General features: G+C 53.4%; 1 protein-coding gene across 1 annotated transcript in view; it reads left to right on the forward strand.

Moving 5' to 3' along the window:
* Positions 1-26,367, forward strand: part of FCGBP (Fc gamma binding protein) — a 77,110-nt gene extending 50,743 nt beyond the window's left edge. The window contains exons 7-21 of the mRNA XM_060001050.1: positions 1,503-2,070; positions 5,441-6,033; positions 6,943-7,528; positions 7,636-7,835; positions 9,060-9,201; positions 11,440-11,777; positions 13,114-13,687; positions 14,019-14,635; positions 15,076-15,619; positions 16,697-17,268; positions 17,573-18,146; positions 19,253-19,452; positions 22,124-22,507; positions 25,809-26,080; positions 26,202-26,367. Coding sequence (XP_059857033.1) covers positions 1,503-2,070; positions 5,441-6,033; positions 6,943-7,528; positions 7,636-7,835; positions 9,060-9,201; positions 11,440-11,777; positions 13,114-13,687; positions 14,019-14,635; positions 15,076-15,619; positions 16,697-17,268; positions 17,573-18,146; positions 19,253-19,452; positions 22,124-22,507; positions 25,809-26,080; positions 26,202-26,211 — 6,174 coding nt within the window. The 3' untranslated portion in view covers positions 26,212-26,367. The remainder of the gene's footprint in view (positions 1-1,502; positions 2,071-5,440; positions 6,034-6,942; positions 7,529-7,635; positions 7,836-9,059; positions 9,202-11,439; positions 11,778-13,113; positions 13,688-14,018; positions 14,636-15,075; positions 15,620-16,696; positions 17,269-17,572; positions 18,147-19,252; positions 19,453-22,123; positions 22,508-25,808; positions 26,081-26,201) is intronic.
* Positions 26,368-26,724: the final 357 nt, after the last annotated feature.

Genomic DNA, 26,724 nt, shown 5'->3' on the forward strand with positions numbered 1-26,724 from the left:
ATTCAAGGTCACCCAGCTAATGAGTGGCAGAGCCAATATTTGAAGCCAAGCTGTCTGGCTCCAGAGTCCATACTCTTAACCTTTGCATTCTATTGCCTTTCCTGAAGAAAGAGATGGAACAGGCAGGGATGGAAGTGGATGGAAGACTGTTCCAGGCAGAAGGAACAGCAACTGAAAGGCTCTGAGGCAGGAACAAACATGAGGGGTAGAGGAACAGCATGGAGACCAGTGGGCCTGGAATGGAGAGAGGGAAGGGAGAGCGAGGTAGGAGATGATGTAGGGGATGGCTATGATAGAGGCTTTTGATTTAATCTGAAACCTGAAGGATGAGGAAGAGACCACCAGGTGAAGAGTAGTGGTTGCTAGGCAGAGGGTACAACAGGTGCAAAGGCTGAGGCTGAACTGAACTTGAAGAGTTCAGGAGAACAGCACGGGGCCAAGGAGGCTGCACCTGAAAGAGTGAGCCTGGGGAGATGGGATAGAGAGGTGGGTAGGGGATGAAGTCAGAAAAGAGGGGACACGCAGGGCCTAGTGGGTAGAGGATTTGATTTTAAGCTGAGATGTGAAGGGTGATGGGGAGGCAGCCAGACAAAGAATAAAGATGTGGAAGAGGGTAGGTATGTTGCAAGCATAGGGTACATAGGGTATAGCAAGTGCAAAGGCCCTGAGGCTGGGCTGAGCTTGGTGAGTTCAGGAGAATATCAAAATGCCTGCATGGCTGGAGTTCCAAGGGTGGGGAAGGAGGCAGTCCTGAAGAATTAAATTGGAGAGCAGTGAGGCTCAGATCATGTACGGTCTTTTAGGCCATCGTAAGGGGTTTGGATCAAAGCTGATGCCTAGGATACGAAGTAGAGGTGGCCAACTAAAGAGTGATGAGAGGTATCCCGGGAAGAGGTCACAACAAGTGCAAAGGCCCAGAGGTGGGAGTGCACTTAATATGTTCTGGGAGACAGCAAGGAGACAGCAGGGAGCCTGAGTGAGTGATGTGGGAGGTGGTGCAGGCACAAAGGTGGACAAGAGCCAAGGTTAAGCAGGATGTTCTAGGGAAGGGGCTTAGATTTAAGCCAAGTCCTAAAGAATGAAGGGGAAGCAGCCAGGAGAAAAGTGGTAGGCGGTGTTCTTGGCAAGGTGAAAAGGCCCTAAAGTTAGACTAAACTGGGAGAGTTGGGGGAATCTCAAGAAAGCCAGGGTGGCTACAGCAGAATGAGTGAGGAGGAGAGTGGGAGGAGGTTAGGTCAGGGAGGTAATAGGGAGACAGATCCTGTAGGCTTTGAAGGCCGTGGGTTAGGGATTTGGATTTAAGCAAATACTTGAAGGATGAAGAGAGGTGGATGATTTGCCAGGCAGTGGGAACAGCAAGTGCAAAGGCCCTGAGGTGGACCAAGCATAATGTGCTCAAGAGGATAGCAAGGAGCCCAGAGTAGCCAGAGCTGAGTGAGTGAGGGGTGAGTCACAGAGCCTTGAATACCCTGACCTCTTGGTCCTCCCGCATCTCTACCCAGGTGGACGGCATCCTTCAGTACCTGCCCTTCCAGGCGGCAGATGGGCAGGTGCAGGTGTTCCGCCAGGGCCAAGATGCTGTCGTGCGCACAGACTTTGGCCTGACTGTCACCTATAACTGGGATGCCCATGTGACTGCCAAGGTGCCCAGCAGCTATGCGGGGGCCCTGTGCGGGCTCTGTGGGAACTTCAATGGGGACCCAGCTGACGACCTGGCTCTGAGGGGTGGAGGCCAAGCTGCCAACGCACTGGCCTTCGGGAAGAGCTGGCAGGAGGAAACAAGGCCAGGCTGTGGAGCAGCTGAGCCAGGCGACTGTCCCAAGCTGGACAACCTGGTGGCCCAGCAGCTGCAGAGCAAGAAGGAGTGTGGGATCCTTGCCGACCCCAGTGGGCCCTTCCGGGAGTGCCACCACACACTGGACCCACAGGGTGCTGTGAGAGACTGCGTCTACGACCGCTGCCTGCTGCCAGGCCAGTCTGGACCACTGTGTGACGCATTGGCCTCCTACGCTGCTGCATGCCAGGCCGCCGGGGCCACTGTGCACCCCTGGAGGAGTGAGCAACTCTGCCGTGAGTACCGAGAGTGACGACTGGGGGACTCAGCCTTACGTATATTCATTAATGTATAAATATCATTAAGTCATTGAATTCTTATACCAGCCCCATGAGGTAGGGGCTATGGTTATACCCATTTAACAGATGAGGAGCCAGAGGCTCAGAAAGTTCGTTACATGCCTGGGATCACGACAGCTAGGAAGTCACAGATGCAGTAAATATTTGTAAGATGGCTGGATACAGCTGGTGGCCCCAGGTCTGATCCCCATTCGGCAGCTGTCATTCAGAGATGAGCTCCTAAGGATCCCTGCCTGCACATCTGGCAGTTGTCAGGCTGGTTGGTTTGGAGGATCTCGGTCAGGACTGCTTGTCTCTGCTCTGCTTGGTCTCATCTTCCAGCCGGCTAGCACAGGCTTCTTCACACAGTGGTCTCAAGGTTCCAAAGAGCAGCAAGGGCGGACAGCCCCCAGTGGGCAAGCACACTCCAGGCCTCTGCTTGACGTCACATTTGCTAATGTCCCATTGGCCAAAGTCAGTACCATGGCCAAACCCAGAGTAAGGGGTGGCCAGCGTCCGTCTGTCACAATCCCCATCATACATCTCTGCCACAAACATATGCACGAGTGAGCAACATTTAATAAGTTTTAGAAATGCCTGAGACCATAGACCCTAAGTGTTAAAAAAAAGAAAGGATAGAGAGTTATCATTGCAAGTCTCGTTAGTACACAACTGATAAAAAATATTAAACACGGGGCTTCCCTGGTGGCGCAGTGGTTGAGAGTCCGCCTGCCAATGCAGGGGACACGGGTTTGTGCCCCGGTCCGGGAAGATCCCACATGCCGCGGAGCGGCTGGGCCCGTAAGCCATAGCCGCTGGGCCTGTGCATCCAGAGCCTGTGCTCCACAACGGGAGAGGCCACAACAGTGAGAGGCCCGCGTACCGCAAAAAAAAAAAAAAAAAAAAAAATATATATATATATATATATACCTATATATATATATATTAAACATGTATTGGAAAGACATCTCTTAATGAGGTGGATGGGTTTTTCCCCCAGTAGTTCATGTCTGTTGTTGGAAGGAGACAGGGTGTAGCATCAATTCTATTTTTCATTTTGTAGATATGATATTACTAAGTGGATGGAAGTGGCAGGAGTTCTGCTAGAGCAACGTCACTCCGTTCTTTGAACCCCTTTTGAGTTGCAGGGAAGTTAGTCGCACTGAGAGATGCCATAAAACTTTTTTTACTTTTTATGACTCCTAAGCAGCTGATTCTATGAGGCCCTCCTTCTGTTTTGTCGGGAGCAGAGCTGGAACTGATTTGCTACCAGTAATGATTTGTCACCAGTAATGATTTGTCATCCATTGTCTCCACGCTTATGGTAATATTTGAAATTGTCCCTTCGTGTCCCTGGAAGTTTTCACGTCCCCACGGCAGCACACTGTGTTAAGATTCGGGATTGTTCTCTTCTGTAAAGTGGGAGAAGCACACTTGCAAAAGGGACAGTGGGAAAGCAGATGCAACTCCATCAGAGGCGCATTCTCAGGCCGATCGTTTTTAGGAAGAACTCGCATAATTAGAGCCAGGACTTGTGTGGCACACTTCCCACTGGGCAGGTTCTGTTCTAAGGGCTTAACAGCTCTCATTTCATCCTCACCACCACCCTGTGAGGTGGGATCATCAAGGAAATGGAACCGCAGAGATATTAAGTAACTTGCCTGGGGTCACACAGCAGGGCAGCATGATTTGAGCCCAGGCCAGTTGACTCCTGAATTTGTACAGTTAATTGTTGCATTCTATGGCCTCTGTAGTAATTGAGAATCTCTCATTTCCTTAAAACTACTCTTTCCCTTGGACCCCTTGGAAGTTCTAGAAGACTGGGTTGTGAGGACTCAGACACCAGGCAGAGGGAGGCCTGGGGGGGTGCCTGAACCCATGTGCCCAGCACCAGCTTCAGCTCTTGTGGGTATTTTGCTATTCTCATTCATCTATCTCCTCCACCACCACCCCTTTCTTTTTTTATTTTGTGGAAATATTTTAAAGCAAATTCTAGACATGAATTTTGCCACAAATACTTTAGTAAACGTCTCCAGCAGATAGGACTTTTAAGCAACATGACCACAGTGCTGTTATTACCAACAACAAAAATAACACTAATTCTTTAACATCCTCTAATACCCAACCTGGGTTCGAATTTCCCCAATTGTCTTAAAAATGTGGTTTTTTCGCTTTAATTGAATGAGGATCCAGACCAAATCCACACTGCACTGGGTTGATTTTTCTGTATTCATTTTTATCCTGTAATAGCCCCCTCCTTTTTTTCTCCATCATATTATTATGAAAATTTTCAAATATACAAAAGAGTTGAAAGAATTTTACAGTGAACACACGTATACGTACCATCTACATTCTACGATCTGTGTTTTACTATACTTGCTTTATCACATGTCTATCCCTCTATCCACCCCTTCCTTTGTTCATGGAAGAAACAGGTCATTTATTCTACAGAATTTCCTACTTTCTGGATTTGGCTCGTTGCTTCTTCACAGTGTATTTAATTTGTCCCTCTGTCCCCTGATTCTCTTGTAAACTGGATATTAGCTCTATAATGGTGCTGTCCAATGGAACTTTGGTGATGGTGGAAATGTTCTATACCTGAGCTGTCCCATCTGGTCACCACTAGTCACGTGTGGCTATTGGGCACTTGAAATCGAGCTAGTGTGACCAAGGAACTAAATCTTCAATTTTACTTAATTTTAATTAACTTACATTTAAATGGCCACATGTGGCTATCGTATTGGATGGTGCAGATAGAGGCTTGAGTGAGTTCCGTTTTAGGGGGGGGTTTTTGTTCTTTTTTTGTGAGGAAACCACCTGTTTTATAATCTGGGATGACTGGAGTTTGGAGAGAGAAACAGGGGTTCTTTTTCATTTTTTTCTTTACCACCCTGGCCAAATATTTTAATTTACTATAGAATTACTACCACTACTACTGCATTACTGCTATAGAGTGAAGAAGCTAAAAATACTGCATTCACAAATACACTGCATAGATTACACACACGCACACACACACACACGCATTTGCATGGTTAAAATATGTACCATGGATCCACAACTTGTTACCAACTTGAATAAGGTCATTAAAGACATTACAGATAAACCCAGACCACCATTAAATTGGAATAGTATCTTAATTATCAGGAGTAGATTAACTGTGATATGTTTGCCAGGCCCCACTGAACAGAGGGTCTCCTTGCCGCTGTACCACTTATACGTGTGAGTGTGTGTGAGCATGTGTGTGTGCATGCGTGTGGGTGGGGGGAGGTCCACGGTGTCCCCAGGGAGCAGGGATTCTTGATCCTGATGGCTGCTCTCCCTGCAGCCCTGAGCTGCCCGCCCCACAGTCACTACGAGGCATGTTCCTACGGCTGCCCGCTGTCCTGCGGAGACCTCCCGGTGCCTGGGGGCTGTGGCTTCGACTGCAAAGAGGGCTGCGTGTGTGATGAGGGCTTCGTGCTCAACGGTGAGTCCTGCGTGCCGCTGCCCTCCTGTGGCTGCGTGTACGAGGGCACCTACCACCCGCCCGGCCAGACCTTCCACCCGGGATCGGGGTGCAATTCCCTGTGCCACTGTGAGGAGGGTGGCCTGGTGTCCTGTGAGCCCTCCAGCTGTGGCCCACACGAGGCCTGCCAGCCGTCCGGTGGCGTCCTGGGCTGTGTGGTTGTGGGTTCTGCCACCTGCCAGGCATCGGGAGACCCCCATTACACCACCTTCGACGGCCGCCGCTTCGACTTCATGGGCACCTGTGTGTATTCACTGGCTCGGACCTGCGGGACCCAGCCTGGCCTGGCCCAGTTTGCCGTCCTGCAGGAGAACGTGGCCTGGGGCAATGGGAAAGTCAGCGTGACCAGGGTGGTCACTGTCCAGGTGGCCAACTTCACCCTGCGGCTGGAGCAGAAGCAGTGGAAGGTCACGGTGAGAGCAGGGCTGGAACGTGAAGGGAAGGGGCCTGGGGTAGAGGGTGATCTGTGGGTGGAGCATGTGTAGCACTCAGGCCAGGGGCAGGGGGCACAGAGCTCTGAGTAGATGTGGGAGGCATGGGGTCTGCAAAGAGAGGGGGTGCCAGTCAGAGCCTACAGTGGGGGACCAAGACCTTCTCCCATGTAGCTCAGTCTCCACCTCCCTGCCCCTTGATTATCCCCTCCGGACATCTACCCTTTCCACTCCATCTTCCCCTCCCTCCTGGTCCCTGCTTTCATAAGGGTGTTATTACATTGAGACCTGTATTCATTTCCTGAGGCTGCTGTAACAAATTACCACCAACTTGGTGTCTTAAAACAACAGAAATTTATTTTCTCACAGTTGTGGAGGACAGAAGTCCGAAATCAAAGTGTTGGCAAGAGATGCACCGCCTCCAAAGGCTCTGGGGGAGAATCCTCCCTTTCCTCTTGCAGCTTCTGGTGGTTCCAGGTGTTCTTGGCTTGTGGCCACATCACTCCAGTCCCTGTCTTCATTTTCACATGGCCTTTTCCCCTGTGTGTCCCTGTATCTTCTCCTCTTCTGGCTCTTTTAAGGACACTTGTCATTAGATATAGGGCCCGCCCTAATCCAGGACGATCCCATCTCAAGATCTTTACCCTAATTACATCTGCAAAGACGCTTATTCCAAATAAGGTCATATTCTGAGGTTCTAGATGGACATATCTTTGGGGAACCACCATTCAACCCACTACAAGACCCTATTATTAGGCCCATTTTGCAAATATGGAAACCAAGACCCTGAGAGGTGAGGTCACACAGATCTTCAGTGTCAGGCAGGGGCTTGATCTAGGGTCTGACCTCTCAAAGTGTACCCTCTGAAGCGCGGCATCTCCCACCTCCCAGGTGAATGGTGTGGACAAGAGGCTGCCTGTGGTGCTGGCCGAGGGCCAGGTCCGCGCCTCCCAGCATGGCTCAGACGTTGTGATCGAGACTGACTTTGGCCTGCGCGTGGCCTATGACCTCGCGTACAATGTGCGGGTCACCATCCCAGGCAACTACTACCAGCAGCTGTGTGGCCTGTGTGGGAACTACAACGGCGACCCCAAGGACGACTTCCAGAAGCCCGACGGCTCGCAGGCAGGCAGCTCCAATGAGTTCGGCAACTCCTGGCAGGAGGCAGTGCCAGGCTCTCCCTGCCTGCCCACCTGCAAGCCCGGCGAAAGCTGTGACACGGAGCTGGAGTGTAAACCTGAGCTGCAGGAGAAATACGAGCAGCAGCAGTTCTGTGGGCTCCTCACCAGCCCCACGGGGCCGCTGGCTGCCTGCCACAAGCTGGTGGACCCCCAGGGTCCCTTGAAAGATTGTGTCTTTGATCTCTGTGTGGGTGGCGGGAACGAGAGCATTCTCTGCAGCAACGTTCATGCCTATGTGAGTGCTTGCCAGGCAGCTGGAGGCCACGTCGAGCCCTGGAGGACCGAATCTTTCTGTCGTGAGTGAGGGGCAGAGAGAGGGGGAGGTAGAGGCACAGAAGGGGCAGGCCCTGGGCCCTGCAGCCTCTCACTCCCAGGGGCTCTGACCTGCACCCCCTCTTTGCAGCGATGCAGTGCCCCCCTAACAGCCACTACGAGCTCTGTGCAGACACCTGCTCCCTGGGCTGCTGGGCACTCAGTGCCCCCCCGCAGTGCCCAGATAGCTGTGCCGAGGGCTGCCAGTGTGACTCCGGCTTCCTCAACGACGGCCAAGCCTGCGTGCCCATCCAGGAATGCGGCTGCTACCACAACGGTGTCTACTACGAGGTAGGGACCTGGTCATCCTGGGCAGAGCTGGGGACTGCAAGCTGGACCCCCCTCCCACTGCCCATTAGCCCCACGGCCTGTCCGCTTGGCCTCCTGAACGTCTCTCCCACCCACTCCTCTTCCCCTCGCCATGGCCCCACCGTGGTCCAGGTTTGTCCTCTCCCAGCTGTCTCCCTTCCAGCCCTCACTTTTGCTCCCTCTCGTCTACCATCCCCAAGGTAGCAGGTAAGACCCTTCCAAATATGACCATAGGTCCTGCGACTTGAAACCATCCCCCGGCTCCCCAGGTCAAGTTTCGGCTTTGTATCCAGGTCTAGATTTCGTCTCTGTGATACCAGAGGCTAACTCCCTCTGCTTCCCTCTGCCACTCTCTGAGAGTTACTCCTTTTCCTTTGATTTGAGTGTGTGTTTATCTAAAGTTTGTCTCCCTCAAAGGTCTGAGAGCTCTGTGAGGGCAGGAACCCTCTCTGCCTCCTCATACGAATAATAATCGTCCTACAGCAAACAGGCGTATGGTGCTTACTGTGTACCGGTTACTGCTTTAAGTGCTGTATGTACAACATATATGAATTTATTGATTTCTATATAATATATATACTTTTTATATAATGTTATATATAAACTTTTTATTATAAAAATTTTCACACAGGCAGAAGTCAAGAGAAGAATATAGTAAATCTCAACGTACCCGTCACTCAGCCTTCAAAAATAATCAACATCTTCCCAATCTTATTTCATCGCTACCCACGCTTCCTCTCCATTCTGGGTCTTTAAAGGAAATCCTTTTTCATTTCATCTGTACTTTATATGGATTATTAACTCAGTTATACTTTCATAAGTTGGTGCCATTATTACCTGAAACTTACAGATGAGGAAACTGAGGCACAATGGGGCTAAGTAATTTGAGCAGAGTGGTGTAACTTGGAAATAGCAGAAACAGGCTTCAGACCCAGGCAATCTGCTCCAGAGCCTTTGCCCTTAATTCCTGTGTTTCTCCCATACAGCAGACATTTAGTAGCTATTTTGGAATAAATAAATGAGTGAGTAAATGAACGAAACTGAATGAATGAATAAATTGGGCCCCAAGGCCATGCTGTGCCTTAGACAAGGGGCCACCCTGCTGGAAGATGTCCCTTTTATGTCCTCCAGACGCCTTTATGCCCGGAACACCAAAGTTGCCAGAGTCAGCTCCCGCCCTGATAGCTGTGTCTTCTGTCCCCACAGCTGGGGCAGACTGTACTCATTGACAACTGCCAGCAGCAGTGCGTGTGCCACGCCGGAAAAGGCCTGCTGTGCCAGGACCACAGCTGCAATCCAGAGCAGGTGTGCCAGCCCTCGGGAGGCGTCCTGAGCTGCATCACCAAAGGTGCTGGGCTGGGGCCAGGGCCGGTGTGGCTGGGGTAACAGAGGACGGGGACTCTGCAGCTGAGGGCGATATGACCCGGCTCTTCACGGTGGGAGGCACAGAGGACTAAGGATTGAAGTCTCAGACCTGGGGACCCCTATGCTGGGATTCCCAAGGCCAGGGGCAGTAGCCCTTCAGACTGGAAGGCAGGGACTCTTATGGTGGAAACCAGGCTGTGGGAACCCTCAGGGATAGGTTTCCCAGGGCAGATGGCAGAGACCGTCAGTGTAAGGCAGGGACCGGCAAACTTTTTCTCTAATTGGCCAGATGGTAAATATTTAAACTTGCAGGCCATATGGTCTTGGTCACAACTACTCACCTCTGCCTTTGCAGCATGAAATCAGCTGTGGACTTTGTAAGTGAATGGGGTGTGGCTCCAATGAAATTTTATTTACAGAAACCGGCAGCTGGAAGTGTATAGTTTGCTGGCCACTGGTATGCGGGTTTAGGCTTAGGGTTTCAGACACCATCCCCAAGGGGTAGAGGAGACTGGGACCCACAGAGTCCTGAGGTCTAAGGCAGAGACCCCACCAAAGCCAGGGTCTTGAATACAGGACCCACCTCAAGTGAAAGATCAGGATTTATAGGGACACACTCTCAGACAGGGGACACCTCTCAGGATTAAGTCTAAACCACAAAGCCACCCCACAGGACTGACTTCACGGGGTGGAGGGCAGAGAATTATTCCTGAGGATAAAGGGATATACCTCCAGAACTGACTGAGATCTCAGGGCTGATGGGCAGGATATCAGGGACTCCCAGGGACCAGAGTATCTTGGTCAGAGTCCAAAAGGAGACAGAAGCCACACAGTAGCTTAAATAGGGAAAGTTTAATAGAATTCTTTGCTTGTAATAGGGATTGACTACTAAGGGATAAAAAGAATGCCGACGAACACAGGAAGAGCAGATGTAGGGAGCAGCCCCTGCCCCCAAAGGTTACAGCAGAGCACCTAAGGAAGGGAGGAATTGGGAAGACGGCCCCCACTCCAAGGCTGAGAGGCAGATCTCATTGGAGGGTGGCAGAGAGGTTGTGCAGGCTGAGCTGGAAGGTGGGAAAACTCCCACTGGGGTGCTGGCAAAACTCACTGGGAAGCCACCTGCCGGGGTGCCTGAGTGACTCGCTGGGAAACCATCTGGGGCCAGTGAACCTCACCGAGTGGGTGTCCACCAGGCTGCTGGCCCTGCTTGCCACCAGGAGCCTGGAGAGCAAAGCCCACTGGAAGCAGAGCAGCCCCTTCCTCCTGCCGTGACCCTCCAGCACCTTCTGCTGACAAAACCTAACTTTATTGGTGGATTTGGAGCTAAGGGGCAGTCAACTGAAAACTGGCACAGGGGGAGAGAGAAGGGAGTTTTAAGGCTGGGGTCTTGGGCACAGGGGTTCCAAAAGCTGGGTTCACAAGACTGTGGCCCTAGGAACAGTCTTGGACAAAGAGACCCTCGGAGGTAAGGCCTGAGAAATGAGATCCCCAAGGCCAGGGTCTTAGGCACAGCAACCCCAAGGAGATAGAATCTTGCACAGAGGGATTGCCAGGCTATGAGACTCAGATACAAGGACCCCAGGGTCAGGGTCTCAAATGGTGGGACCTCTGGGGTTAGTTTCTCACCAGAAAGTTCCTGAAGTACCTTGGTCTTGGGCACAGAGACCTCCAGGACCTGGGTCTCAGGTGTGGTGGCCCTCAGGAGGCTGGGAGCTCAGGTGTGGGGGAACCCGGGCCCGAGGTCTTGGACACAGAGAACCCTGGGCTGTGGATGTCCTCATGGATGCCCACAGGGCTAGCATCACAGACACAGGGACTCCTGTGTCTCTGGTCTCAGACCTCGGTCCTCTGGGGCTGAGATCTCAAGCAAGGGGACCCCAGAGCCTGGGTTTCAGATGTAGGGACCCTAGGACCTGTGTCTTGGCTGCAAGGACCTCGGGGCCTGGGTCTCAGACAACAAACAGCAGGGCCTGGGTCTCAGATGTGGGGACCTTTGACAGGGTCTGGGACACAGAGTTTCAGACGTGGAGGGGTACCCAGGGCCTGGTCTCAGAAATGGCAGACCGTAGGGCCTGCATCTCAGATGGGAGGAACCTGGAATCTGGTCTCACCCCCAGTTGCCCTTAGAGCCAGTATCCCTCGCACAGATTGGGGCAGATGCTGGGAAGTAGCTGGCCGTATGCTTGGCAGCCCCTCAAGGTCCTCTCTCCTCTGCCCCCAGACCCGTGCCATGGTGTGACGTGTCAGCCACAGGAGACATGCCAGGAGAAGAATGGCCAGGGTGTGTGCGTGCCCAACTACGAGGCCACGTGTTGGCTGTGGGGCGACCCACACTACCACTCTTTCGATGGCTGGAACTTTGACTTCCAGGGTACTTGTAGCTATGTGCTGGCATCAACCAGCTGCCCAGGGAGCAGCGCCCAGGGCCTGACATCCTTCACTGTCACCACCAAGAATGAGAACCGGGGCAACCCCTCTGTGTCCAACGTGAGGCTGGTCACCGTGACCATCCTCAACACCACCATCTCCATCCACAAAGGCGAGGTCGGCAAAGTCCGGGTAAGGATGGCCCCTGAGCCCCCAGGTAGGGTGGGAAGGGTCCTGCCAGCCACAGTTAGGAGCTCAGTGCTCTCTCTCTTCACTTAGGCCTGAAACAAAATGGCAGCAAGAGCAATAATAATTACAACAAAAACATCACCCCTCTATTGGGAATTAAATGAGTCTAGCCCTTTGTTAAGGGCTTTAATGTAGGACTTAAATTTTGCCTTTTTAGAATTTGCCTTTTTAGAGATCTGGGTTTGAATCCAGGCTCTCCTTATGAGCTGTGTGATGTTGGGCAAATGACTTGACTTGGTGGGCCTCAGTTTCCTCATCTGTGAAATGGGGATCATAGCAGGCCCTGCCCCACAGTGAGGTGATGCATGTAAAGTGCTCAGCTGTGGGTCTGACCCAGGTAAGCACCCTTGACTGTTTGTGAGGGAACAAATGAGAGGCCCAGAGCCTCCGACATGAAGAGAAATTGAGAGAGATGGAGAGAGAGAGAGATGGACTGCCCAGAATAATGGAGATGCAGATTAATGTCAGCTCACAGGGAGAGAATGAGGTACGGAACAGAGCAGGCCCTCAATAAATGATGGTGAGTGAGTGGAAGAAATGCCCAGACACACAGAGATGCACAGGAGATGATGAGAGGGGGAGGGACTAGGTGAATGAGACCCAGAGAGATGGACCTAGAGAGAGAATGTCACACACACACACACACACACACACACACACACAGATGCAGAGAGAGATAGTGCACAAGTGAGAGAGACACAGAGAAGGGAGGGGGCCCAGAGAGAGAGACAAATGAGAGAAACTCATAGAGAATCCGGAGAGAGAGAGAGAGGTCTAGATGTAGAAAGAGGGAGAGAAACAGAGAGAGAGAGAGAGAGATGAGGGAGGGAGACAAAGATCAAAAGAGAAACCCAGGGCTTCCCTGGTGGCGCAGTGGTTGAGAGTCCGCCTGCCGATGCAGGGGACATGGGTTCGTGCCCTGGTCCAGGAAGACCTCACATGCCGCGGAGTGGCTGGGCCCGTGAGCCATGGCCGCTGAGCCTGCGTGTCCGGAGCCTGTGCTCCACAATGGGAGAGGCCACAACAGTGAGAGGCCCACATACCGCAAAAAAAAAAAAGAGAAACCCAGAAAAAGCAACAGAGTGGGCTTTCATTCTCCAGGGCCTGGACTAGAGCAGATGTCCATAATGTTTGTCAAATGACTATATGACCAGCAGTCACGGGGAAGGCCTTGGCAGCTCCCAGCCACGGCAGGACGAGCAAGGGAGGCAGGGGGCCAGAGCCGGGCCTCGGCATCTCCAGTGACCTATGTTTGCCTCCCTTCCCCCTCTTCCCCCAGGTGAACGGCGTGCTGACGGCATTGCCTGTCTCTGTGGCCGGTGGGCAGCTTTCAGTCACCCAGGGCGTATCGAGAGCAGTGCTGGCCACCGACTTCGGGCTGCGGGTCATCTATGACTGGGATTGGCGAGTGGAGGTGACGCTGCCCAGTAGCTATCACGGTGTGGTGTGTGGGCTCTGTGGGAACATGGACCATAACCCCAGCAACGACCAAGCCTTCCCTAACGGCACGCTGGCTCCCTCCATACCCGTCTGGGGCGGCAGCTGGCGGGTTCCAGGCTGGGACCCACTGTGCTGGGATGAATGTCAGGGGTCCTGCCCAACATGTGCCGAGGACCGACTGGAGGAGTACAGGGGCCCTGGCTTCTGTGGACCCCTGGCCCCTGGCTCCGGAGGCCCCTTCGCTGCCTGCCATGCCCACGTGGCCCCTGATAGCTTCTTCAAGGGCTGCGTTCTGGATGTCTGCCTGGGCGGTGGGGCCCAGGACATACTTTGCCAGGCTCTGGCTGCCTATGCCGCTGCCTGCCAGGCTGCTGGGATTGTCATTAAGGACTGGAGGACGCAGGCCGGCTGCGGTGAGTGCTGGGGGACAGAGCAGAAGCTGGGGGCAGGGGTCCTGTCTCTTTGGGGCTGGTTTGGTTTCACTCCAGTCCTTCTGGGTCTGTTTGTTTGGTTTTTTCTCTCTGTCTCTCTGTTTTTGTTATTGTCTCTCAGTCTCTTGGCGCTTGTCTCTGTGTCTCCCTTTGATTGTCTCTCATCCTCTCTCTCCCTGTCTCTGTGTCTTTCGTTGTCTCCTGCTCTGTCTCTCGTGGTCTCTGTCTGTCTCCTCCTACCCTATCCTCAGACCCCACCTCCTGACACCATTCTCTCCCTTTCTTTCCCTCCCACTCCTTCATCCACCCACAGAGCTCTCCTGCCCAGAAAACAGCCACTACGAGCTCTGTGGCCCCCCCTGCCCAGCCAGCTGCCCGTCTCCTGCACCCCCCACCGCCTCTGCCCCATGTGGGGGCCCCTGCACCGAGGGCTGCCAGTGTGACTCAGGCTTCGTGTTGAGCACCGACCGCTGCGTTCCCCTGGATGGTGGCTGCGGCTGCTGGGCCAACGGCACCTACCACGAGGCAGGCAGCGAGTTTTGGGCTGATGCCACCTGCTCCCAGCGGTGCCACTGCGGGCCTGGCGGTGGCTCACTGGTCTGCAAGCCTGCCAGCTGCGGGCTAGGTGAAGAGTGTGCCCTACTGCCCTCAGGCCAGCATGGCTGCCGCCCTATCAGCACAGCTGAGTGTCAGGCCTGGGGTGACCCCCATTACATCACCCTGGATCGGCACCACTTCAACTTCCAAGGCGCCTGCGAGTACCTGCTGAGTATGCCCTGCCACAGACTACCCCCGGGGGTAGAGAACTTCACGGTCACTGTAGACAATGAGCACCGGGGCAGCCAGGCCATCAGTTACACCCGCACTGTCACCCTGCACATCTACGGCCACAGCTTCACCCTCAGTGCCCGCCGGCCCCGACAGCTGCAGGTGAGGGGTCAGTGGGCCAGGCAAGAGCATGTACCAGCCCTGGAGTTGCCTGGGACAGTTAGGGGTCTGCCACTACTCTGATTGCCTTTCACAGGTTAACAGGGCAGATGGAGGGATCGAGAGAGAGTATAGGCCTTGGAGCTGGATGGCTTGGAGTAGTGGCTTCCCCATCTTGAGCCTTAGTTTATTCCTCTGTAAAATGGGTCTAAGAACAGTACCTGCTTCAGAGGGTAGTGTGAGGAGCCAGTGACATCGTGCCTATAGTCGCTTATTATTAGTACTACTATTATAATTACAAGGGGGGAGGTCACGTGCACAGGGACCCTACCCGCCACCCCTCCCCCACCCCCCACCCCACCCCCGCCACTAGATAGTGGAGTCGGGATTCGAACCTGTGCCTGCGACATTCACCACCCCCACTCCCACCCCGACCCTTGTAGGTGGACGGCACGCTGGTGGCGCTGCCCTTCCAGCTGGACTCGCGCCTGCGCGCACACCTGAGCGGCGCCGACGTGGTGGTGACCACGGCCACGGCGATCTCGCTGGCTTTCGACGGAGACAACAACGTGCGCCTGCGCGTGCCGGCGGCGTACGCGGGCACCCTTTGTGGCCTCTGCGGGAACTACAACCAGAACCCCAACGACGACCTGAATGCGGTGGGCGGGAACCCGGACGGCTGGCAAGTGGGCGGCGCCGAGGGCTGCGGGGAGTGCGTGCCCGGGCCGTGCCCGCAGCCCTGCACGCAGGAGCAGCAGGAGCCCTTCGGCGGTCCCGACGCCTGCGGCGTGATCTCTGCCCCCGACGGCCCGCTGGCTCCTTGCCACAGCCACGTACCGCCCACGCAGTACTTCCAGGCCTGCTTGCTGGACGCCTGCCAGGCTCAGGGCCATCCGGGAGGCCTCTGCCCTGCCGTGGCCACCTATGTGGTAGCCTGCCAGGCCGCTGGGGCCCAGCTTGGCGAGTGGAGGCGGCCGGACTTCTGTCGTGAGTACTGATCCATGCATGGGCCGTATAGCAGGGGGCTCCCCTCCTCCCCCCTTCCCAGGGCTCTAAGACAAGAGCCTTCTCCTCGGTGGGGCTTAGGCACCACCCTGCCTCCCCTGAGCCCAGATATCTCCTGTGAAAGAAACACCTTGGCGTTCACACACTGAAATATACCAGGTCACATTCTGCAGTGGTAGAGACTCAGATACACGTGGTTGGAAACCCTGCGTCCAGTACCCTCTCAGGATTCATGCGCTTAGATAGACTGGGGTGGCTGACCCTGTCCAAGCTCCACAGCTAGATAACACCTGGTCAGGTAGATTCTCTCAGCTACCCCTGGTCAGAGAGACCTAGAGAATTACACCTGGTCAGATGCCCCTAGACGGTTTTAAACAGGGAAATACACAGGGTTGGATAGAACTGGTCCCCTAACCTCAGACAGAGACTCCTCTGGTTAGAGACACTTGATCACATTTACACTGAGACACACTTAGGCAGATATACCCACGTAGAATCAGGACCCTGACATAGCCCCAGGCAGATACATACAGATTCAGGTCAGATAGTCCTGGGCAGTTCCCCTCAGACAGATCTCCTGGTCAGATTTATCCTGTCAGCTTCACCCAATCCACATACATGTGGTCAGAGTCACACACTGACAGACCCTGTCGTCGAGACTGTGAGAGGCTCCAGGTCAGACACTGACAGTCAAGCGTACTCGTGTGGATTTGTACCCCAAGGTACATCCGGCCAGATTCACACCCTGAGATACAGTTGGTTCCTGCATATCTTGGTCAGATATATGGGGTTGGATTCACCCAGTCAGATCGACTTGATCTTTAGAAACACTTGATCCGGTTGACACACTACCTGGGCAGAGAGACCCCAGGTCCCCACACTGAATCCCCCCGTTAGATGTAGTGGATCAGACACCCCGCTCAGATCCCCGGACAGATTCACTCACGAAATGTACTCAGGCAGAACATACAGATTCACCTGGGCAGGTTCTCCCGCTCTGTGCCTCCCCTGTGTTCCTCCCTTGTGCCTGCCTGGCTCATTCCCCTCTTGTCCCCACAGCCCTCCAGTGCCCGGCCCACAGTCACTACAAGCTCTGTGGTGACTCCTGCCCTGTGAGCTGCCCTAGCCTCTCAGCACCCGAGGGCTGCGAATCCACCTGCCGGGAGGGCTGTTTCTGCGACGCTGGCTTTGTGCTTAGTGGAGACACCTGCGTGCCTGTGGGCCAGTGCGGCTGCCTCCACGAGGGCCGCTACTACCCGCTGGGCAAGGACTTCTACCCGGGTCCTGAGTGTGAGCGGCGCTGCGAGTGTGGGCCGGGCGGCCAGGTCAGCTGCCAGGAGGGCGCGGCCTGCGGGCCCTACGAGGAGTGCCGGTTACAGGATGGCGTCCAGGCCTGTCGCCCTACAGGCTGTGGCCGCTGCCTGGCCAGCGGGGGCGTCCACTACATTACCCTCGACGGCCGTGCCTATGACCTGCATGGCTCCTGCTCCTATATCTTGGCCCAGGTCTGCCACCCACAGCCTGGGGACGAGGACTTTACCATTGTGCTTGAGAATAATGCGGCTGGAGACCCCCAGCGTCTGGTGGTTACTGTGGCTGGCCAGGTTGTGGGCCTGGCTCGAGGGCCACAGGTAAGTGGACGTGGCCTTGCCCTGGGGATCTGAGGGCAACCTGGTCCCACCTTGGAGGCTCTGAGGGGGACAGGGCCCACCCTGGGGGTTTTGAGCGAGATATGACCCTGCCCCACGGGGGACTGAACGAGACACAGCCCTGCCCTGGGTCTCTGAAGGGGACACGACCCTACCCTGGGAAGTCTGGGGGGGACATGGCCCCACCCCAGTGTGACTGAGAGAGAGACAGCTGCATCCTGGGAGTCTGAGGGAACTGCCTTACCTGTGCTTCTATGAGCCCTGACGCATCTGACCCTCCATCCAGGTCACTGTGGATGGCGAGGCTGTAGCCCTGCCTGTGGCTGTGGGCCACGTGCGGGTGACCGCCGAGGGCCGGAACATGATTCTGCAGACCACCAAGGAGCTGCGTCTTCTCTTTGACGGCGATGCCTACATCCTCATATCCATCCCTAGCCCCTTCCGTGACCGGCTTTGTGGCCTCTGTGGGAACTTCAACGGCAACTGGAATGATGACTTTGTCCTGCCCAGTGGCGCCATGGCCCCCAGCGTGGATGCCTTTGGAGCCGCATGGCGGGCACCCGGCTCCTCCCAGGGCTGTGGCGAGGGCTGTGGGCCCCAGGGCTGCCCCCTGTGCTCAGCAGAGGAGACGGCGCCCTATGAGAGCCTTGAGGCCTGCGGGCGGCTCAAGGATGCCAAGGGCCCCTTCTCGGCCTGCCATGCAGCTCTGAGCCCCTCTGAGTACTTCCGCCAGTGCGTGTATGACCTCTGTGCCCAGAAGGGCAACAGTGCCGCCCTCTGCCGCAGCCTGTCAGCCTACACAGCGGCCTGCCAGGCAGCTGGCGTGGCCGTGAAGCCCTGGAGGACAGACAGCTTCTGCCGTGAGTGTCCATGGGCCCCTGGGAGGACTTCAGCCCAGGCTCGGGGGTACCCTCTGGCCTGCTCCCTGTCCTGTGTGCATCTCAGGAGCAGTCCCCAGCTCCTCCCCCAGCACACCCTGCTGGCTTCCCTCCTGCCTGGCTGACCGGCCCTTCTCAGACTCCTTTCAGGGCCCTGCTCTCCTGAGACCTCAGATGCAGTTCTTCTCAAGGCCCATCCGGAACCTTTTTTGTGGTGACCTTGGAGGGTGGGTCGGGCAGGTCAGAAGCTCACACAATAAAGCCTGAGTCTGTGGCTCACCCAGTTCCTCCAGGATGGGACCGTAGCCCCTCAGATCCTTTAAGACAAGGCTGCAGCTCCCTCAGACGCCCAGCCCAAGACTGTACCTCTTAGATACCCCCAGTTAGGGCTTATCTGTTTCCTTCAAACCCCCAGGACAGGGCCATGTCTCCTTGGACTCTCCTGGACAAGGCAGTGGCCACTCATGCCCCCAGGGCAGGGCTGTGTCTCCTTCATTCTCCTCAGGGTAGGACCTACATCCAGGCCCATACCTACCCTTATAGCCTTAGATTTGTCCTCGGTGCTGGCAGTAGACACTGCCTGTCTCCATGTCTGACCTCTCTCCTGACTGCCAGCCTCATGGGTCCAGTGACCTCCTGGACACTTTGCACTTGGTGTCCTCAGGGTCCCTCACACACCTCCTGTGTTCCTGTATGACATCAGCATTTCACCCCAAACCTGGTCCTCCTATTCCTGATCCTGGTCCTCATCGCGGGGCAGCCACACCATCCACCAGTTGCTTAGCCAGAGCCCAGGCCCTCACTCTGGTTGCTTCCCCTGGGTCCTCACAGCCCCCATCCTGGCCCTGACCCCTCTGCCTGTGCTTGCCGCATCCTGGCCCTGACCTTCTGTCTGTATTTCCCCAATGCAGCCCTGATCACACTGGGCCATCGCTATCTGTCCCACTGACAGATAGAGCAGGGCCTGGAGCTGTCTTCATTGCCGTGTCCCCAGCACCGGCAGCCCAGAGCTGGGTGTGCAGTAGGCCCCATTCATTATTCAGTGGCCGTGTGTAGGCATGACCCCACCCTGCCTTCTCTCTCCGCAGCGCTCCAGTGCCCTGCCCACAGCCACTACTCCATCTGCACGCGCTCCTGCCAGGGCTCCTGTGCGGCTCTCTCTGGCCTCACGGGCTGCACCACCCGCTGCTTTGAGGGCTGCGAGTGTGACGACCGCTTCCTGCTGTCCCAGGGTGTCTGCATCCCTGTCCAAGACTGCGGCTGCACCCATGACGGCCGATACTTGCCAGTAAGCAGGAGCTTGAGATGGGCAGGGAGGGTGGAGGGGCTTGAGGGGGACTCAGAGTTTCTGTGCTGACCCCCTCGAGGATGGGGACAGAGAGGCTGCCACCACTTCCCTGCTGTGTGACTCAATGTTAGTAACGTCCCTGTGTTAGTTTCCTGTGGCTGCTGTGACGAATGACCGCAACTCGGTGCCTTAAAACAAGAGAAATTTATTCTCTCACAGTTCTGGAGACCAGAAGACAGAAATCAGGATAACTGGGGCAAGATGTCGGCAGGGCGGCACTCCCTCCAGAGGCTGTAGGGGAAGAGCTGTTCCTTGCCTCTCCCAGCGTTTGGTGGCTGCAGGCATTCCTTGGCTTATGGCCATGTCACTCCAATTTCTGCTTCCATGTCGCATTTCCCCTCCTCTTCTGCATGTGTCATAAAATTTCCCTCTGGCTCCTCCTTATAAGGATACACTTGATTGTGTTTAAGGCCCACCCAGGATAATTTCAGCATCTCAAAAATTCTTAATCACAACTGCAAACACCCTTTTTCCATGTGAGGTAACATTTACTGGGTCTAGGACCTGATGTCTTTGGGGTGGCCACTATCGGACCTACTACAGTCTCCTTCCTGAGCCTCATTTTCTCCATCTGTAAAATGGGGTTAGTCATCATCCTTGCACCATAGGTGTCTGAGGAATCGGGGGTGATTGTGCTTGAAAGGCACCCACTGAGCACTGGGCCTCACCCTCCATGTTCATCACACTCAGTAAAAATAATAGTAATTTATAGCAGAGCACAGCTACAGTCATTTAATAATGGAAGCGAAAGTTAATAGTTGATTTACTTTTGTGATTGATATTTTTTGAGTCCTTACTATGCACCAAGTTTGTTATAGACGTCATTTGATAGTAACAGCGATTCTACGAGTCACGTACTATTGTTATTTTCCCCATTTTATGGATGACAGAGAGAAGTCAGCCCAAGGCTACCTGTTAGCAAGTGGGGAGTCTGGGATGCACACCCCAGCAGCCTGGGCTCACCTTCTGAACTACTAGGCTGTCCTGCTTCTTCAAAAGCATATTTATCAAATAAAGGAAAGATGGATTACCACATCCCTTCCCTGTTCCTCCCAGTTTTATTAACGGCAGAAAGGTAGGCTAGAGTGTCTAGAAGTGCAGGACTTCTGCGGAAGAAGATGCCAGACTACTCCTACTCCTTCCTTCAGGCCTCACCGCCTACAGGAAGCCCTCTCTGATCCCCTAGGTGGGGTTAGGCTCCTCCTCTGGACCCCCACAGACCCCTGTGCTTCCCCATGCCAGCCTTGACCACTCTGCCCGTGCTAGGTTTCTTGGATTTGTAGGTCTGATATTCAGGGGAGAGGTCTGGGCTGGAGACATAAATCTGGGAGTCATCAGTATAGAGATGGTAATTTTTTTTTAATTAAATGTATTCATTTTGTTTAAAGCTCTCAAACTTTTATTTTTAAATAATTCAAATTTAAGAAAAATTACAAGAATAGTACAAAGAACTCCTGCCTACCCTTTACTCAGGTACTTCGAATGTTGACCTTTTTTGCCACTTTATCATCCCCCCTCTCTCTCTCTCTCTCCATATATATATATATATATATGTTTGTATGCATATACACACATACTGCTTTTTCTGCACCATTTGAGAGTATGATGCAGACATAGTACCCCTTTACCCCTAAATACTTTTGCAAGGATTTCTTAAGAATAAAAAAACTCATTTGATCTGACCACAATACAATTCAAAGTCAGAAAATTAATACTGACTTGATACTGTTATCTAACGTAAAGGTTTTACTTGAATTTCACCTGTTGTCTCAATAATGGTCTCTATAACAATTACCCACACCCGACCCACACCCTGGGCCAGGGTGCAGCTGAGGATCAGACACTGCTTTTAGTCTTCATGAGATTTGGTGAGATCACCAGGTAGTAAATGGTAGATAGAGAAAGAATAGATCTGAGGACTAAGCCCTGGGCAGGATAGTGTTCAGGATTTGGGAGATGAGGAGGAACTTGAAAATGCAGTGAAGAAAGAACAGCCGGTCAGACAGGAGAAAACCAGGAGAAAGTCCATTTCCTGGAATTGGGTTTCCAGAGCCCTCTGTTCTAGGCTGGAGGTGCCAGGACTCTGGAATATCTCTAGTGCCCACTCCTACCTGTATCAGTTAGCTTTTGCTGGGTTGCAAACCACCCCCAAGACACAGTGGCTTAAAACAACGGTTTGTTTAGTTCACAATTCTGCAGCTCTGCAGTTTGGGCTGGGATCAGCAGGGCAGTTCTTCTGCCACCCCTGGGCTCACTCATACATCTGTGGTCCCCCAGTGGGTCAGCTGAGGGCTGGCTGTCTCTCTTCCACGGGGTCTCTCATACTCAGGCAGGCTAGCCTGTGGTGTCTGGGAAGGGTTCCGAGAAAGAGAGAAGAAATCTGTAAGGTCTCTTGAGGTCCAGGCTTGAACCTGGCACAGCGTTGCTTCTGCTGCATTGTAATAACCAAGGCATAGTCTTAAGGCCAGCCCAGATTCGTGAGGAAGGGGAAACTCCATTTCTTAATGAGAGCTACTGCAAAGTCACTCTGCATGGGCCCAGAGGGTTGACGGGTTGTGTCTGTTTTTTCAGTCCACCGCACCACTGTAACCTGGCCCCTTTCTGTGCACAGGCGAACTCCTCCCTGCTGACCTCAGACTGCAGCGAGCGCTGTTCCTGCTCCTCGAGCACCGGCCAGACGTGCCAAGTGGCCAGCTGTCCGCCAGGCCGCGTATGCGAGGTCCAGGCTGGGGTCCGGGACTGCTGGGTCTCCCGTGGCCTCTGTTCCCTCTCTGTGGATGCCAACCTCACCACCTTCGATGGGGCCCGCAGTGCCGTCAGCTCCCCTGGCATCTATGAGCTCTCTTTCCGCTGCCCAGGACTACAGGAGACCGTCCCGTGGTACCGTGTGGTTGCTGATGTCTGGCCCTGCGATAGCAAAGCTGCAGTTCTGGGCCACGTTCACATCTTCTTCCAGGATGGACTGGTGACTGTGACCCGAAAGAAGGGCGTGTGGGTAAGCCTGGACACAGGGGGCATGTCTCCCCTGAGCTTTGTTCTTCCTGTTGCAGTGTCCCTACATTCCTGGCAGCCCATCTGCCTTGCTGTCTGTTTTCTTTACAGATCTCTGCAGTTTGTTTCTCGGGATTTCTATTTGTGTCAGTACTTCAAACTTAGTCCCTCTATTCTGGCTGAGCTCTTGAAGAGCAAAAGCACATTCAAGTAACTTACTAGTTTTGATTTTAGTGTTAACCAAGACTCTGTTGGTTGCAAGTGACAGAAAACCAAATTCAGAGTGCCTTGAGTAAAAACGAATTGACTGGCCCACATAACTAGAAAATCCAGGGGCAGAGCCTCAGGAGTGGCTGGATCCAGGTGCCTGGCAGTGTCATCGGAATTTGTACCTCTGTGTTTTAGACGTGCTGTCCCCCAAATCAGCTTCATTCTCTGTGACTCCCCACAACATACTCATGAGACAGGGACTATTATTATCCCCATTTTACACAGAGGGGAAACTAGGGCCCCGGAAGGTGACATCATTTACCCAAGTCACTCAGAGAGTACCCGGGAGATCCAGGCTTTGAACCCACCGGCACCCAGGCTCTGAACCACTTCGATGGGAATGGAGTGTGGTGGTGACTGTGTGGATATAAGGGACCAAGATGGACTCCAGCTGCAGTGCTCAGTGGGAACACCCTTTGGACTCTATCAATCCCAGGCCACTCGACCCTTCCCTCAGCCGTCTTTCAGCTTGCTCTTAGGGCCCCCTCAGGCCTGTCATTGTTTGCCTCATGAGTCCATTCCAGCCCCAGTGGGTTCTCCCTTCTGCCCCTTGACTTCTGTTGACTTACCACTGCCTTGCATTTACCAAACCCCACAGTTCTCACCACCCCAATTCCAAATTTCTAGAGAGAGAATCTGGCCGAACTGAGGGCTGATGCTGACTCAGTCTAATCACCCGTGGCCCAAGTAATAGAGCCTAAGACCCACACACAGATGTCAGGCTGCCCTAAAGTTCCCATGTCTCTGTTCCCATGACCTGTTCATTGATTGCAGAGACATCCACTGGTGTCCTCTGGGTCTCGTGGGGCGATAAAGCCAATGCTCCCCACACTCCTCCCCCAATGAATGGTCTGTCTGCATCCCTCCACCAAGGCATCGAGCTGGTCCAAGACTCAGCCCTGCTGAAAGCAGGGAAGCTTGAGTTCTCTTGTTAGTGTAATCTGGACCAGTCCCTCTTTTTCTCTGGCCTCTGCTTGATCCATAATTCAGGTGAACAGACCCCTGCTCTTGACCTTCCCTTGCTCCTCTATCAAGAAACGATTCTCTACACAGCAGATGTTCTAGAAATGTGAATCAGATCAGGGCATTCTGTGCTTAAAACTCTACAGTGACTCCCCAGAACAACATTCCAAACTCAAGCCACCTCCCTGCCATGGCCTTGTGTGATCGGACTGCTGCCAGCCTCACCAACCTCATTTCCTACAGCTCCTTCCCTCATTGGCTGTGCGGATAATAGGCCAAGCTGGCCTTTATCCTATTCATACAGCAGAGCAAGCTTGTTCCCACCTCGGGGCCTTTGCATTCGCCATTCCCACTGCTGCAATGCAGATTTTCTAAGAGTTGGCTCCTTCTCATCCTTCAGACCTCAGTTCTGGCATTGCTTCTACCGAGAGGCCTTTCCCAACTACCTATGGAAGCTCTGACTCCATCCCAGTCTCAGTGCTGTTACTCTGTTTTACTTCCTTCAAGTGCTTATCACTATCTGAGGTTATCCGTTACTTCTTTGTGTTTGTTGCCTTTCTCCATTACCAGAATACAATCCTCAGGTGGGCAGGGATCCTGTTCATCTTGATCATCACTTTGTCACCAGTACCCAGATCAGGGCCTGGCACCAAGAGGGTACCCAGGAAAAGTTTGGTTTTGTGAATACATTCATCCCTGTTCCCTCCACACCAGGCCATGTGCTGGGCAACACAGATAACTCAGACCCAGTTCTTATATCGTCGAAGCTTGCAGCCAGGTGAAACTTTCCATCCATCTCTCCAACTATCCTTCACTGCATCCATCCCTCCTTCTCTCCTCCTTCTACCTCTCTTTCCTTTTTCCCTCTCTTCCTCACCCCTCCCCTCCCTCCATTCCTTCCTTCCATCCATCCATTTATTCACCCACCCATCCATCCATCTTTTCAGACCTATCTACCTATCTTTCCAGTCTATCTACCCACCTCTCCAATCATCTGGCAGAGGAAGAGTCACATGAAAAAGCATTTAGAAAAAAAGAACTTTTCTTTGAAACAAGGCTTGCTAGGGAATCTAACTTCAGAAGGGTTAACTCATCGAAGAAAACAGACAACAGGACTTCCCTAGTGGCACAGTGGTTGAGAATCTGCCTGCCGATGCAGGGGACACGGGTTCAAGCCCTGGTCCGGGAAGATCCCACATGCTGCAGAGCAACTAAGCCCGTGTGCCACAACTACTGAGCCTGCGCTCTAGAGCCCGCAAGCCACACCTACTGAGCTCGTACGCCACAACTACTGAAGCCCATGCACCTAGAGCCTGTGCTCCGCAACAAGAGAAGCCACCGCGATGAGAAGCCCGCGCGCCACAATGGAGAGTAGCCCCCACTCGCCCCAACTAGAGAAAGCCCGTGTGCAGCAATGAAGACCCGATGCAGCCATAAGTAAATAAATAGATAGATAGATAGATAAATTTATTTTTTTAAAAAAACCAACAGACACAGTTATTTAAAGGGGAAAACTCACAAGGTTACCAAGGTTACTGAGTTCACAGCCAGTGATGGAGAAATATAGTCATTTTCTCACATGATCATTATACTTGCTAGGTCATTACTTGTCTTCAGACATCAGCATTGAAAAAATAAGGGATGAAGCTGCCTTGTTAGGGAACCAGTAACTTATAGGAAATGCTCAAGTGTTCTTTTCTTTTGTAAACTAGAATCAGACAGGATGATGCTGGGGTTTGACTGATTGTTTGTTTATCTATCTGGTACAAGTGCTTCCCCCCAACCCCGGCCGCCCTTGGAATGTTGTGTGCACGCCCGCTTATGCATTGATCCATCTGTTCATCTATCCGCTCCCTGTCCTTCTATCCGTCCATCCACATCTCCAGCTACCTTAGGTCTCCATCTCTCCATTTGGCGCAATCATCCAGGTCTCCATCTCTTTCAGAATCCGCATCTCTGCTTCCACTCCTTGAACTTGTTGTCTTCCTTGGGCTCTCCATCCTAGTAACACCCCAGCTCTCCTGTGGTTCCAGCTCACCTCTGTGTTTCACCCACCCTCCCCCAACCACCAGGTGAATGGTGTCCAAGTGGATCTCCCAGCTGAGGTGTTAACGTCTGTGTCTGTGAGTCGGAATCCTGATGGCTCCGTGCTAGTCCAGCAGAAGGCAGGGGTTCGGGTGCAGCTTGGCACCGATGGGCAGCTAGCTGTGGTGGTCAGCGATGACCATGCTGGGATGCTGTGTGGGGCCTGCGGAAACTTTGACACGGACCAGACCAATGATGGGCATGACTCCCAGAAGGAGACAACACTGGAAAACTGGAGAGCACAGGACTTCTCCCCATGGTGAGGAATGTAGCTTGGAAGCCAGGCTAATTGGAGCAGGGGCACCTGGGTCCTCATGGGAAAGGGGCAGTCGGGATGGGTGCTCAGTCTACAAAAAGTGCTAAGTGTCTGTCTCTTGCAGTCTGGACTGATCCGTCATCCACCGGGAATGAGGACTTCAGGACCTGAGCCCCCTGGAGGTTGCAATAATTGAGGGATGCTCTCTGTCACTGTATGTCCCTCATCCACTCTACCCCTTTGCTGAGCCACTGAGGCCAGCTGGGAAAGCATTGAATAAATATCTTAAGCTAAGCTGCATACCAATGTGCCTGTCTTCTGTCTTCTCATCCCTGACATTCCTTCCTGCACAGCAGGTGTCAGATGCCTGGGGAATCTGGCACGTGATGAATATTTGTTGGCCGGTGAGGGGATGGATGGATGGAGATAGATGGGTAGATTGGGAATAAGATGGGTGGGGAAATGGGAAAATGGAGAAATGGAGGATTAGAAAAATGGATGGATGAGAAGATGAATAATTGCAGGGAAGAAGTAGAAAATGAAAAGAAAGATCAATAGATTCTGACTTTATCATTTATAACCCTGGCACGTTAATGTCTCTGTCATTCGGTTTCCTCATGCCTTTTAGTCCACTCAGGTTGCTGTAA

This window comes from Delphinus delphis, chromosome 20 (assembly GCF_949987515.2).
Source record: "Delphinus delphis chromosome 20, mDelDel1.2, whole genome shotgun sequence".
Taxonomy (NCBI): Eukaryota; Metazoa; Chordata; class Mammalia; order Artiodactyla; family Delphinidae; genus Delphinus; species Delphinus delphis.